The 14,928-nt window shown below is 38.8% G+C and overlaps 1 protein-coding gene across 4 annotated transcripts in view; it reads right to left on the bottom strand.

Moving 5' to 3' along the window:
• Positions 1-539: 539 nt before the first annotated feature.
• LOC116274897 (phospholipid phosphatase 1) overlaps positions 540-14,928 on the bottom strand; it is a 65,471-nt gene continuing 51,082 nt past the window's right edge. The window contains exons 2-3 of one of the 4 annotated variants that reach the window (XM_031666162.1): positions 7,890-8,041; positions 551-960 (exon numbers count right to left, since the gene is read on the bottom strand). In XM_031666162.1, coding sequence (XP_031522022.1) covers positions 676-960; positions 7,890-8,041 — 437 coding nt within the window. In that variant the 3' untranslated portion in view covers positions 551-675. Of the gene's footprint in view, positions 961-7,889; positions 8,042-14,928 lie in introns of all 4 variants that reach the window. The other 3 variants (XM_031666163.1, XM_031666161.1, XM_031666164.1) reach the window with 3 other exon arrangements.

Consider the following 14,928-nt stretch of genomic DNA (forward strand, 5'->3'; position numbering starts at 1 on the left):
AAAAAAAAAAAAAAATTTATATATATATATATACACACACACACACACACACACAAATGTGTATATATATATACACATTTGCTATCTGGCATCTTAAGAAAAAGTTTGCTGACCCTAAACGATCTATAAGGTTCATTTAACATTCTTATATGCTGGCGATGAAAAAAAGAACTGCAGTAAAACACTCTTAAATGGAAGACAGCAATAAAAAAGGAATAAGGCATGAGGAGAGAGAACAATTCAAACAAGATCAAAATTCGGCCGGGCGCGGTGGCTCACGCCTGTAATCCCAGCACTTTGGGAGGCCGAGGCGGGCGGATCACAAGGTCAGGAGATCGAGACCACGGTGAAACCCCGTCTCTACTAAAAATACAAAAAATTAGCCGGGCGCGGTTGTGGGCGCCTGTAGTCCCAGCTACTCGGGAGGTGAGGCAGGAGAATGGCGTGAACCCGGGAGGCGGAGCTTGCAGTGAGCCGAGATCGCGCCACTGCACTCCAGCCTGGGCGACAGAGCAAGACTCTGTCTCAAAAAAAAAAAAAAAAAAAGATCAAAATTCACCTCCCAGTGATAACACTAACTTCTCTTTTTAAGCCAGTGCATGGCTTATCTTCCAGTCACTGAAACCTTCTATTCCAAGAATATACAAGATTAAACAAGCATTAGCGATTTAACACTCACCTGCCTTCCTTAACTTTTTCTGCATTCCCTCGACATATGTAGTTTTCAATGTAACCATCGCTGCAGTTGATTTTTGACCAATCTGGATCACAAACATCCAAGAAGTGAGGCCGCAGTCTGCCTATTGAATACTTGGCAATGTCAGTCAGGGACTGACTAGCAGCTGCACCAAATAAAAAGGTTCCAATGGCTTTGTAAATAGTGGCTATGTAGTTATTCCTGATAAAGGAATTTGAGTGCAAAAGGTTACAGTAAACAGACAGGGTTTCTCCAAGAATCATCTGAAAAAGAAACAGAAAAATAACATGTTAAAGTAGCAAGCAGGCACTTTAAACAAAACGAAACATAGTGGGGAAGAAGAAAATGGTAAATCACAAAAAGATCTTTGTTTTAAAAACTGTCCCAGCCCCTTTTTTCTTTACAATGGAGAGTCAACTTCAGATATCCAATTCTAAACCACAAAAAAGGTGTCTTATCAATGGTGAACATTATTCACAAAGCCATGGCTGGGCCAAAAACATATCATTGCTTACCTAAAATAACAAGATCATTTTTTTTTCTTGTATTCAAACAAACAGAGTTTTAAAAAGTAGAAAGAGATATATCCTGGAGGACAAAAACTATGGCTTGTCCAAAAAACAAACTTCCGGCTGGGCGTGGTGGCTCATGCCTGTAATCCCAGCACTTTGGGAGCCCAAGGCGGGTGGATCACCCGAAGTCAGGAGTTCGAGACCAGCCTGGCCAACATGGTAAACCCTGTCTCTACAAAAATTACAAAAAAACAACCAGGCATCGAAGAAGGTGCCTGTAATCCCAGCTACTTGGGAGGCTAAGGCAAGAGAATCACTTGAACGTGGCAGGCGGAGGTTGCAGCGAGCCGAGATTGTGCCATTGCACTCCAGCTTGGGCAACAAGAGCAAGACTCCATCTCGATAAATACATACATACATACTTCCCCAATCAGAAACTCCTGTGTATAAGTACTTTTACCTGACAGAGTCTTCATTTTTCTCAAATATTCCTTTGAATCAAAGACATCCACCATATTAAAAAGGGTAAAATCATTTCAGGGAGGATTGCTAGAGGATACAGAGGGCAGGGATTTAGCTAACAGGATATACCAGTCCTGCCTTCCAGGTGACCTCTGCTGGAGGCCCAAGGGGTGGGATGGGACTCTTAGTCACTAATTTAAAAGTATAAAAAGGTTTCTGATGCTTTACAAGTTAACAAACCAGTATCCTGAGAATTCAAAGAATACTGAATGGCAACATTATAAATAGTAACATTTGCTATTAAAAAAGACAGTAAGACTCTAGATACCTGAGACCAAAATAAACAGCTAAGGCCAGGCACTGTGGCTCAACTCCTGTAATCCCAGCACTTTGGGAGGCAGAGGCGGGTGAATCATTTGAGGTCAGGAGTTCGAGACCAGCCTGGCCAATATGGTGAAACCCCGTATCTACTAAAAATACCAAAAATTAGCCAGGAGTGGTGGCAGGCGCCTATAATCCCCAGCTACTTGGGAGACTGAGGCGGGAGAATCGCTTGAACCTGGCAGGTGGAGGCTGCAGTGAGCCAAGATGGCGCCACTGCACTCCAGCCTCAGCGCGACACAGCAAGACTCCATCTCAAAAAAATAATAATTAAAAACAACAACAACAACAACAAAAACCACTTAAACACAGAATAGTCTGAACAGTGGGTTTGCTAATCTGTGTGGAGAGAATATAAGTAGCAAAGCTTGACTTGAAATACATTACTAGTTTCTCTACTTCACCTTAAATTTATATAAACAATTTTATAAAGCATTCAAACATTTCCATTTAATGAGGATCAACTGTCTTCAGGGTAAGTCTTACCATAAGTAAAATAAATGGTTGCTTCCTGAAAGGGATTTCAAGAATCTGATACCTAAAATCCTTTCCTTATTCTGGCTCAATGACTCCTAGAGTTCCATAATTAGAATGTTATAACTTTGACAATGAGACTCTGAACTCTACAAGGTAAGGAGGATTTCTTAATTGCTGAACAGAAACCTCCTATCACCAGAGTGACCTAAACAAAGTAGGTGGTCAATAAATTTTAGTGGCAGGTACTGCCTTGGGTAAACAGCAAATGCCCTTAGTTTACACATTAAGCCCCATAAAAATACAGTTCTAATTACAGTCCTTAATGTGAATGAATTAATCAGATTCTTTTCTGAGAACAGGTCACAGGAGAGGAAAACTATACGTACTTCCAGGAATGCCATTCCTATACAATTTTGCTTAGGGTTATCCCTGACTGCCAACAGAAGAGCCCTTTCCATTTCAGTATACATTGCCTCCTTATGCCAGGAAGGGGTCCCAGTATTTCCTCAGAGATTAGTAGCCAGAAAGAACTTATCTAACATTTCATTTTGGAATTAATCTTTGATTCTTGAAAACATATCAAGTATATTAATCAACCACAGTTTTAGCAGTTGAAACTTCCACATCTCAGGTATCAGCTGTTCTTCCACATCTCAGCTATCAGCTGGCACTCGACTATTTTCCAAAAGCAGGTAGTATGTTTTGTGAGTCTTCCTAGTCATAATCATCATAGTTTATGGCCACCCAAATCCTGGCTCTTGCCAGTGATGACAGAAAATGAGTTTGCTAGGAATATTCAGAATACTGGGCACAGATTAAAAGCTGATCTTCAGAAGCAGTATAAGCTGATACTTAACCATTAATACTGGGAATGCAGGGAAGTCTCTAAAGCCAGCAAATGCTAGGTTAACTTACATCACTGAGAGAAGCAGACAATAGAGGAGTTCTAAATTAATTCTTCTGAATTAAATGCAGAGATGTGTCTGCCCATTTGATCCACACAAGATAGCCATATTGTTTTGTTTCATTTCAATTCCTTATCCTGACCTTTGAGCCATTTATGCCAATTCTTAACCTTTCATGAAGTCAACAGCTAAGCCAAGTGTGGCCTAATCCTAAAACTGAGATTATTTATAATGTATTATTTACTCAGATTCTAGGATATGATAAATTATCAAAGAAATAAAAATAATGTTTGGAGGAGTAAAACAATACTTATGAAGTTCAAAGCTAATAATTATCTAAATCAGAGTGATTCAACCTTTTTAAACCTGTCTCCCATAGTATTCTCTTACCATCCCCTTTAAATCTCCATCAACCAAGATAGTTTTATGTTTCTACACTGTCCCTATGATTTTGTATCTTTCATTCAGGGCCCATCTTCCCAAAAGAACAATCTAAAATCAATGGCACATCTCCACATCTTCTTCTCCCTCCTAAGTATCTCTAACCACTTCCATTTCCTTTATTCTACTGATTTTTTCACAAAAGTCAAAATTGTCTCATCCGATCAAACAGATTTTCTTTCTTTTTTTTTCTTTTTTTTTTTTTTGAGATAGAGTCTTGCTCTGTTGCCCAGGCTAGAGTGCAGTGGCACAATCTCGGCTCACTGCAACATCTGCCTCCCAGGTTCAAGCGATTCTCCTGCTTCAGCCTCCTGTGTAGCTAGGATTACAGATGTCCACCACTGCGCCCAGCTAATTTTTGTCTTTTTAGTAGAGAAGAGGTTTCACTATCTTGACCAGGCTGGTCTTGAACTCCTGACTTTGTGATCCACCCACCTCGGCCTCCCAAAGTGCTGGGATTACAGGAGTGAGCCACCGCACCCAGCCAGATCAAACAGATTTTTATCAACTCTCACTTACTTTAACTTCTCGGTATATTTGACTTCACTGACCACTTCCTCCTTACTGAAATTATCCCATGTCTTCTGAGAAACTATAATAATCCTGGTTCTCTACCGGCCAGGTTCCCTCAATCACTCATTTATTAATGAATCATTTGCAACTCATGTCAAGGCCCTGGTGTGCAATCTTAATCATGGCGATTTTTTTAAATAAATGATTTACTTTCTAGTAAACGAAGTTAAATGTATACAAGTCTAACTGAGCATTGCCTGAAAGAGGCTGAGTTAATGAATAAAATAGAATTATGTTAATTTAGCACATAAGGCTGGGCATGATGGCTTACACCTATAATCCCAGCACTTCGGGATGTTGAGGCAGGAGGGTTGCTTGAACCCAGGAGTTTGAGACACAAGCCTGCGCAACACAGAGAGATTGTATCTCTTAAAAAAAAAAAATGTAATTAGGCGGTTGTGGTGGTGCACACCTGTGGTCCCAGCTCCTCAGGTGGCTGAAGCAGGAGGATCACTTAAGCCCAGGAGGTCCAGGCTGCAGTGAGCTCTGATCACACCACTGCACTCCAAGCCTGGGTGACAGAGAAAGACTCTGTCAATCAATTAATCAAAACATACATATATAAAACCACTGCCCTAAGCAGTGTTTGTTTTCAGTGATACTGTAGAGATGAATAACAGTACGTTTAAACAATCTGTTCTTTTTAAAGCAGTCTGTACTTATCTATTAATTTACTTGCCATTTTATTAAATGTAAAGATAACTTTCTCACAGGTTATGTTGAGAGAGTAAAGAATAGGCCGGGCACAGTGGCTCACACCTGTAATCCCAGCACTTTGGGAGGCTGAGGCGGGTGGATCATGAGGTCAGGAGCTCAAGACCATCCTGGCCAACATAGTGAAACCCCATCTTTACTAAAAATACAAAAATCAGCTGGATGTGGTCGCGGGCGCCTGTAATTCCAGCCACTTGGGAGGCTGAAGCAAGAGAATCGCTTGAACCCAGGAGTCAGAGTTTGCAGTGAGCCAAGATTGCGCCACTGCACTCCAAGCCCAGGCAACACAGCGAGACTCTGTCTCAAAAAAAAGAAAGAAAAGAAAAGAAATAGCAAAGAATTCCAAGTTAATGAAATATAATTCATGAGTTTTTGCTAACTAAGCATTTTGTCAAGCCCTGTATAGGCTGTGCACATCAACACAGCGCCCAGCAATCAGTGGCCTGCTCTACTGCAGCCCTCCAGGCTAGAGCAAATTCCTGTAGTTCTGTTTGCATGGCATCCTTTTTTACTGAGACCAAAAAAAAGGGCAGAATTGAAAGACAAGTCTATTTCTAGCACTGTTTATTTGAATATTTGAATCCTGTCTGAAATTGGCTATTTGCAACTAAAGTCCTACTAAAAATGTCGTATTTAATTGCTTAGCAATCACTCAGAAACATATATACTTTTTTTAAAAAGACCCTACTCCCTCCTTAATGGAAGAATTATAGACTAGGCTTTCTTTTAGCAGTAAAAATTCAGTGTAAAAAATTATCTAGATTAAAAGAATACCTGATTTCTTAAAACTTCCCCGTATTTCGGGAGAGTCACCAACATTACTGTGTAATTACTCTATAGTTCCTTCATACAGTTTCATTCAGGCACCTAGGACATGCTGGGCTCCATGCCAGGTGGTGAGGACACGAAGATGAACAAGATATCATCTCTGCTTTCAAGGAGCTCACAGTCTTATAAAACAAGTATCTGTATAGCAAAGGTTTTCTTTTACTAATTATGCACCACAAATTACAAGTTAACTTTCAGTGCTAATAAAGTATTACGATCATTCTTAAGACATTTCTAAATTAAGAAGTTTTTCTTTTTTTAAAATAAACTCCAAAAACAGATATGATATACATGCTGTCATCTTTGGCCTATCTCCTGGATACAACTATATATTTTTTTAATCAAAAAAAAAAAAAATCTGTGTGTGTGTGTGTGTGTGTGTGTGTGTTTGAGAGAGGGTCTCACTCTGCTGCCCAAGCTGGAATGCTGTGGTGCAATCATGGTTCACTGCAGCCTCAACTTCCTGAGCTCAAGGGATCCTCCTGCTTCAGCCTTTTGAGTAGCTGGGACTACAGGCTCCTGCCCACCGTGCCTGGCCTTTTTTTTTTGAAGTGGGGGTGAGTGGGGGGTGGATATAGGCAGCGGTCTTGCTATGCTACCCAGGTTGGTCTCATACTTTGGGGCTCAAGTGATCCTCCCGACTTGGCCTCCCAAATGCTGGGATTAAAGGCATAAGCCACCACATCCAGCATATTTTCTGGTTTTTTGTTGTTTTTTTTTCCCAGACGGAGTCTCATCGTGTCACCCAGGCTGGAGTACAATGGTGCAATCTCGGCTCACTGCAACCTCCGCCTCCTAGGTTCAAGTGATTCTCCTGCCTCAGCCTCCTGAGTAGCTGGGATTACAGGTGTGTGTCACCACACCCAGCTAATTTTTGTATTTTTAGTAGAGGTGGGGTTTCGCCAGGTTGACCAGGCTGGTCTCGCACTCCTGACCTCAGGTGATCCGCCCGCCTCGCCTCCCAAAGTGCTAGCATTACAGGCGTGAGTCACTGCACCCAGCCTTCTGCTTATAAAGCAGAAGATTTATAAGAGATTATAAAAATCATGTAGTCCAGTCGATAGTCTTATCCCTAAACACATTCTTTAAGCATTTCTACCTGAAATACTGGAAAACAACAGTTACTATTTTAGTTTAAGACTCAGTCTTGCATTCAGTACCAGTAAAAATTCTTTCATATTCACTACTAATCATATATAGAACTACAGCTTTTCTCTCCTGTGTATATTATCTAAAAATTATTTAAAGTAAGCATGCATTATATAAAGTTTTAACATCACTTAGCAATTTTTCTTTTCTAGAACTCAGTACAGAGGGAGAGTCAAAAACAGTAGGTACATACACACAGATACAATAAATTATAAAATGATATCCTATGTATAAAGTATGCTAGAATCATATTGCTATAACATTCAACTATTGATCACAAGATTATTAAAACAATAACAAATTAGAGTTCTAACAATAACAGTGACATGGAAAAGATTAGCATAAAATCTATACATATCCAGCAAGGTTCTTTTCATTTTTTTTTTTTCTGTTTTTTTTTAAGATGGGATGTTGAAGTGTTGTCTGGGCTGGAGTATAATGGCTATTCACAGATGTGATCACCACATACTATAGTCTTCAACTGGGAGACTCAAGCAATCCTCCAGCCTCAGCCTCTTGAGTAGCTGGGACTACAGGCATGTCACCGTGCCTGGCTCTTATAATTACACACTGTTATTTTTTGACTCCACTTAAAATAGCTGAGATTATCTTGATCAAATAAACCATCAATTAAAGGTTTAAAAAGCACACATTGTTTTTGGAGGGTTATACATTTAAGCATTAAAAGAATAACAGAAAATTAAGCCAAGGCCCAATAGTTACAAACTTGGAAAAGTGGATTTAACTTACAACGATAATACTGAATGGAATGATTATTCCACCTAATAACGCATAAGGTATGGTGTCTTCTTTGTAAGGGTACTTGATGGACTCATCATTACAGAATACTCCTCGTTGGAAGGGGGTATGCCTTGAAGTAAGAATTGCAAAAGGCAATCCAGCTAGCAAAAGGGAATAAATGAAAATATCATTAAAAAAGAAATACCAAAACTAATTAATGTCAATAATTATCCCAGAGACTCTGTTTAAAAATGCATTTGCCATGAAAATAAGTGAGAGCACATGTAAAAAAGGAAATGCAGCAATGCATGCAACAGAAGTTGGAAAGATTACAGTTTTAAGATAAAGATGTTTTGTCTACAGCAAACAAAGCATTCAAATCCTCTATTAACCAATTTAATAAAGAATTATCTTTCCTTTGTTTCTGTGCAAACACACTAAATGGATTTTGGGAAAATCTCTTCTCACGTCCTTGTTGTCATTTAATCGCCAGGTTTCTAACACTACTTCAAAACCAATTTTTCATGGGCTTCACTTCCAAAAAGAAAACATTTTAGCATTCCACATTTGGATAGGTCATTGTCACTGGCTAAGCTATCACAGTATCTAAATAAAACTTTATCCACTCATTTCTGTATTGTCTATAGCAGCCTGAAAGCTGCTATAAAAAGAGGAATCTGAACATAAAGTTTCTTTTTTTTTTTTTTTTTTTTTTGAGACGGGGTCTCATTCTGTTACCCAGGCTACAGTGCCATGGCACGATCATAGCTAAGTGCAGCCTCGATCTTCTGGGCTCAAGCTATCCTCCTGCTTCAGCTTCTCGAGCAGCTGGGACCACAGGCACGCACCACCATGCTAAGCTAGTTTTTTGTTTTGTTTTAATTTTTTAGTAGAGATGAGGTCCAGCTATGTTGCCCAGGCTGATCTTGAACTCCTGAGCTCAACTGATCCTATGGCCTAAGCCTCCCAAAGTGCTGGGATTACAGATGTGAGCCATTGCACCCAGCCCTGAGCTTAGTTTCTTAAGATGATGATGGAGTCAAGCACAAAGGCACCTAACAGAGAGCGCTGTTTTTATCATCAGTGTTTTCTGTAAAGATCATGTCTTATACTCACCTCCTAAAATACCAATTTTTTGCCTAAATGTGAACTTCAAGAATTCAATTATCCTTTACTTCACTGAACTTGACCTACTGATTAATACTACAGCATACTAACTAGTGTTGTAAGAGATGCAGGTTAGCAGAAACCCTCCACGTGAGATCTGCTTTAAGACTGACCCAGGCCTGAAACGCTCATCTCCCTAAGTGATCCATGTCCCTGCAGTAATACCATAACCACTAAGCTAACACACTCACTGCAGAAGTGTTGCTTCTCTGTGAAGCACCAAGACTTGATGACCATTTGCAGTTCTCATTAACTCCACTAAGGCCCTAAAGGCTAAATGACAACCAAGCCTCTGCCACTCTGCCTGAGTGTATTTACCACAAATATCAAATCTGTTCAATCTATTATAAGAGCTAAAAAGGAGAAGCACACGAAATCACATTTCTTTCACTCTTAGCTCTTTTATTGATCTTCCCATTTTTCATTCAGACACTGAATACATGAACCAAAGCTTAGTTCTCTGTATTAGTCAATTTGCCAATAGCTGTCACCCCTTTAAAAAGTCTTTACGATGCTACAAGGTTCCCAAAGCTATACTCCTAGTAATGCTATGCCTTAAAAGAAAAAAAAAAAAAACAAAAAAAAAATAAACTAGAGCTGACCTTGCTGACACTTATACTGGCCCTCATATCCCAATTCAGACTATCCTCTGATTCACCAAATAGTTTTCATTCATAGGAATGGGATAAAATGGCCAAGTTTTCAATACATATACCATGGTTACAATATAACTTCAAAAGAATTTGCACAAACCTTTTGCACTTATGAGCACTGTGGAGGTAAACACACAGGACTGTGATTTTATTATTGGTTGCCCCATACAGTAACTAAATGCTTAGCCCCCTAATCAATAACCATACTCTAACTCAATGAGCAAATTTATTTTGTACATAAAAATAACCGCTACTTCTTTTTTCTTTTCTTTTTTTTTGAGATGGTGTCTTGCTTTGTTGCTCAGGCTGGGGTGCAGTGACAGAATCTCAGCTCACTGCACCCTCCACTTCTAGGACTCAAGCAATTATCCTGCCTTAGCCTCCCAAGTAGCCAGGAGTACAGGCACCCGCCACCACCCCAGGCTAATTTTTGTATTTTTAATAGAGAAGGGTTCTGCCATGTTGGCCGGGCTGGTCTCAAACTCTTGACCTCAAGTGATCCACCCAGCTCAGCCTCCCAAAGTGTTGAGATTATAGGCATGAGCCATAGTGTCCAGCCAAAGAACCACTATCTCTATAATCCAATTCAGTCTACACAAAATAATGGAAACTTTTACTGTCTACAAAGCATATTTCTGAATTGGTTGCATTTTCCAATAAACGTTTCTTTCTTTTGGAATAGTATATTTAGTATAGAAATTAAATTCATGGACATGGTGGCATGTGCCTGTAGTCCTGGCTACTTGGGAGGCTGAGGCAGGAGAATCACTTGAACCCAGGAGGTGGAGGTTGCAGTGAGCCGAGACTGTGCTACTGCACTCCAACCTGGGTGACACAGCGAGACTCTGTCTAAAAAAAAAAAGACAGAAACTAAATTCACATATAATAGGATTAGAGTCCAAAACTCACTAGGCTGTGTGTCCTTATTCTCAGAGAAAACATATAGGCCCAAATACCCAGGCCCAAATGTATTTAGAAATGCTATTACCATGTATGTCCATTAATATTAAGGGTTTTTTTCCCCCCAACCACAAAAACCATGTTAGAAATTATTCTTAGATTTAGAAAAAAAGTTTGTGGGTATTTTTCAGGATACTAGGGGAACAAAATAAAACCATATACAAAGGATAATAGCCCATTTAAAAAAATAAAAACATTCATGTGGGCAAATACTAAGTAAACCCACTGTGCAAGGAATTCTGCTAGGTGCTACCAGGAATACAAATTGAATAAGGCACAGTACGTAATTATAGCAGAGAATAAACTGAGGTTCAAAGAACTCTGAGTGTTCAAAAGAAAAGGAGAGTTGGTGATGCCTCTGAGTATGATATTCGATAAGCCAGTGGTTGTGACAGTCTCCATCTCAGCAGAAGGGGTCTAGGACAGAGACAAAGATTTGGGGATATAAAGGGTCTCTAAAGTCACAGAGGTACAAAACACTGTACAGGATGTATATAAAGAGAAAAGAAGTGGAGGGTGAGGCACAGAGCAACAGCAGAGGAAGAAGAGGAGAGGAAGAAGATTCACTAAGGCAGACTTGAGTGGGGTAAGGGCAGGTCAGGAGACAGCAACCACATCGTGGCCACATTAGAAAGAGAGGGCATTCAGGAGGTGGAGATTGGTCCACAGTGCCCAATATGGCGTCCAATGGGATTTCAATTGCCAGTCTTAGTAAAAGAGGTTTTAATAAGAAAGGGTAACACACAGACTGCAAGTTTTGGTAAGAAAATATGAGAAAATAAGCATGAATCTACCACAAATGCACACTATTCTGTTGAGAGAATCAAGAAAAGAGGTTGCCAACACCAAAGACCTTAGAAATATTTTTAAATTGATAATAAATAATAGCCAATATTTGCCATTCCTCAAATACGCCCATGAGATTTTTTTTTTTTTTTTTTTTTGAGACAGAGTTTTGCTCTTGTCGCCCAGGCTGGAGTAAAATGGTGTGATCTCGGCTCACTGCAACCTCCACCTTCCAGGTTCAAGCGATTCTCCTGCCTTGGCCTCCAGAGTAGCACCTCCAGAGTAGGTGAGCACCACCACGCCCAGCTAATTTTTTTGTATTACTAGTAGAGATGGGGTTTCACCATGTTGGCCAGGCTAGTCTCAAACTCCTGACCTCAGGTGATCCACCCGCCTCAGTCTCCCAAAGTGCTGGAATTATAGGCATGAGCCACTGTGCCCAGTCAAGATGTACTGAATCAACGCCATTACCCAATGCCATTTCATTTTCACTAACTATCTAAATCTAAACACAGACCCCTGAAAGGTGATGAAGAAAAAGACCAAACCACGGGTTGCTCACTCACCCACTTAAGGCTCAAAAAGAACAGCTCTTTCAGATTCCTGTTCTGGAAATACGGGAATTGTAACAAAAACTGATTAAGTCCAAGGTGGCAAACAACACTGGGCCATGTACAAGGAAGACTGGCTGAAGAAGAAGCTGAGAACAAAGCAGGTCTACAGAGGAGGAAGTAGTGACTAGCCTGGTCCCTGAATGGGTGAAATGGGAAGGTAGCTGTGGTTCCCCAATGCCAAAAGGCCTCAGTGATCTTGCTGCTTGGGGTTATTACAGCACCTTGTATCCTTTTCAACAAAGCCCAATTTTACTTAATCTAGTTAGAAAGAATTTCTACTCCTTGAAAGTAAGAGAGACAAAGTAAAAACAATTATAATTTAACCATTCCTCCCACTTTGAGAGCATGTAGGTTATTTTTAATTTTTTGATTACCCTATATGATGCCATAGTTAACATTTCCGAATACAAATTCTTGTTTGCATTTCTAATTTCCTTAAGATATATATGTAAGTGGAATTGAAAGATACAAACATTAAATCCTTGATAAACTATTCCAAAAGGGTTACTGCACACCACCAACTTACTTCACCAGACAGTGTAGAAAAGTGAGCAGAAATGCAAACATTTAAATAGATACTTGATGTTAACTTTGACATTTACTAAAGATTTCAAGGCAAAACTTCGTTTATCAATTCAGTCAAAAACCCTTTTCCTTTTACCTGAAAGATTATATCTCTAAATCCCTTTCATCACTTCTCAAATGACTACCCTCGTCAAACACTGTTTCTCTTATTACTTGAGCTGGCAAAATTCATTTTCACTCTCCCTTTTTTTTAATTGAGGTATAATTTACATACCATAAAATTAATCCAGTCTAAGTATATATATAATTCAATGGTTTTGGTAAATTTATATTGTGATGCAACATCACCACAATCTAGTTTTAGAACATTTTCATTACCCCCCAAATTCCCTTGAGCCTATTTGCATTCAATCCCTGCTCCCACTAACAAACCCAGGCAACCACTCATCTGCTATCTGTCTCTACGTAAATTTGCCTTTTCTAGACATTTCATATAAATGGAATTACACAATATGTAGTATTTTATATGTGGCTTTTATCACTCAGCATAATTTTTTTGAGGTTCATCTGTGTTACAGCATGCATTTTGTTCCTTTTTATTAATGAATATTCAGTTATATGTATATACCACATTTGGTTTATCCACTCACCAGTTAATGGACATTTAGATTGCTTCCAGTTTTGTGGTATTACGACTAATCCTATGAACATTCACATACAAGTATTTTTGTAGATATGTTTTCATTTCTAATGAAAGTGGGTGGGATTGCCAGGTCATATGGTAAATTGATGCTTAACTTTTTAAGAAATTGCTAAACTGTTTTCCAAAGTGGTTGCACCCTTTTACATTCCCACATTCCGCTTTTTGATACATTCACTAGTTAGCTCATGACTCAGGTTCTCTGCATAGTAAACTCATACTCAGTTATAAATAAACACAACTTTGTATATTTTAACAGTGAATATTTATAATGGTTCAAGAGAGAGTATGTGATATGGGAACTTATGGCTTCCACAAACCAAATATCACAAGAACACTTCACCATCGTTTACTAGAGACAGGAAAGGACAACATATGAACATGGTCACACCACATCTTCTTTAACTTCCTCTTGCACAAATGCTCAGGATCTTGGAACCAAAATACCAATCCTAACAGTTTTAGTAAGAAATATTGGTGGTGGAGTACCCAGCAAAACTGGGAAACTGGTTCCATGGATATATTGTTCCTTTTTGTTGCTGAACAGTATTCCATTGTACAAATCTAAAACATACCAGATGCCCAGGAGAGAGTGGCATGCAACTTTACAGACCACAGTAGCATATCACTAAGGGACATACTGCCTCAGGGATAACAGCAGCGGCAACAGTCTGAGAAATCCTGACACACAGATGACAGGCACCTTGGGATTTACTGTGAGATAAGGTACCGCCTCAATAGTTCGGAAGAAGAAAAGACCCCATAGGCAGACCAAAAGACCCACGTAATAGAAAGAATTGTGTCCACTTGTGAAATATTTCAGAAAATACATTCTTCTCTTAATGCCTGAACAAGGAGAGAAGAATGTGGATGGAGGCTAGACGCTTGAATAACCCAGACATATCAGCCAGACTGTCAAATAATGGAGTTATTACTATTTTGTTAATAAAATTGCTCATAAGAACTGAGAATCAGTACTTTCCACAATGCGTGGATAGGAAATGCAGCTACACATGAGAATAAGTAAACAAGAAAATAAAACTTGTTTCCAACCTAGGAAACCAATTTCCACAGTATTATATTTCTATAGTTCTAATAGGCATCTCCCCCATATTATAAGATATCTCCAAAGGGGGAAATATAAATAAAAATATATTTTTATATAAATAAATATACATTAATATTTATATAAATATATAAACATATAAATATTAAAATATATTTTTATAAATATTAAAATATATATTTTTATAAATATTTTATATTTATATGGACATATATTTATATTTATATAAATATATATTATAAAAATATATTTATATTTTCCCCTTGGGTGCTATCTTATATATATCACATATATATGCATAGTATACGCACATACACACACACATATCTCCAGTCGGGATACGCATTCAATATAAGTCTCCTTCCCCCCTCACTCCCCAAAAAACTGTTTTAATGAGGTAAGAGATGACTTAGAAATATGGTCAGTTTCCACAGAGTTAAGCTGAATTTTCATGGTAGTAGTCATTATCAAACATAAACAACAATCTTATTCTATTTCACATTTTGCAGTTTTTCATAAAATTTTCTACCTCAATTTATTAAACACCTATTATGTGCCACTAAGGTTACAATCGTGA

Source organism: Papio anubis, chromosome 5 (genome assembly GCF_008728515.1).
Source record: "Papio anubis isolate 15944 chromosome 5, Panubis1.0, whole genome shotgun sequence".
Lineage (NCBI taxonomy): Eukaryota > Metazoa > Chordata > Mammalia > Primates > Cercopithecidae > Papio > Papio anubis.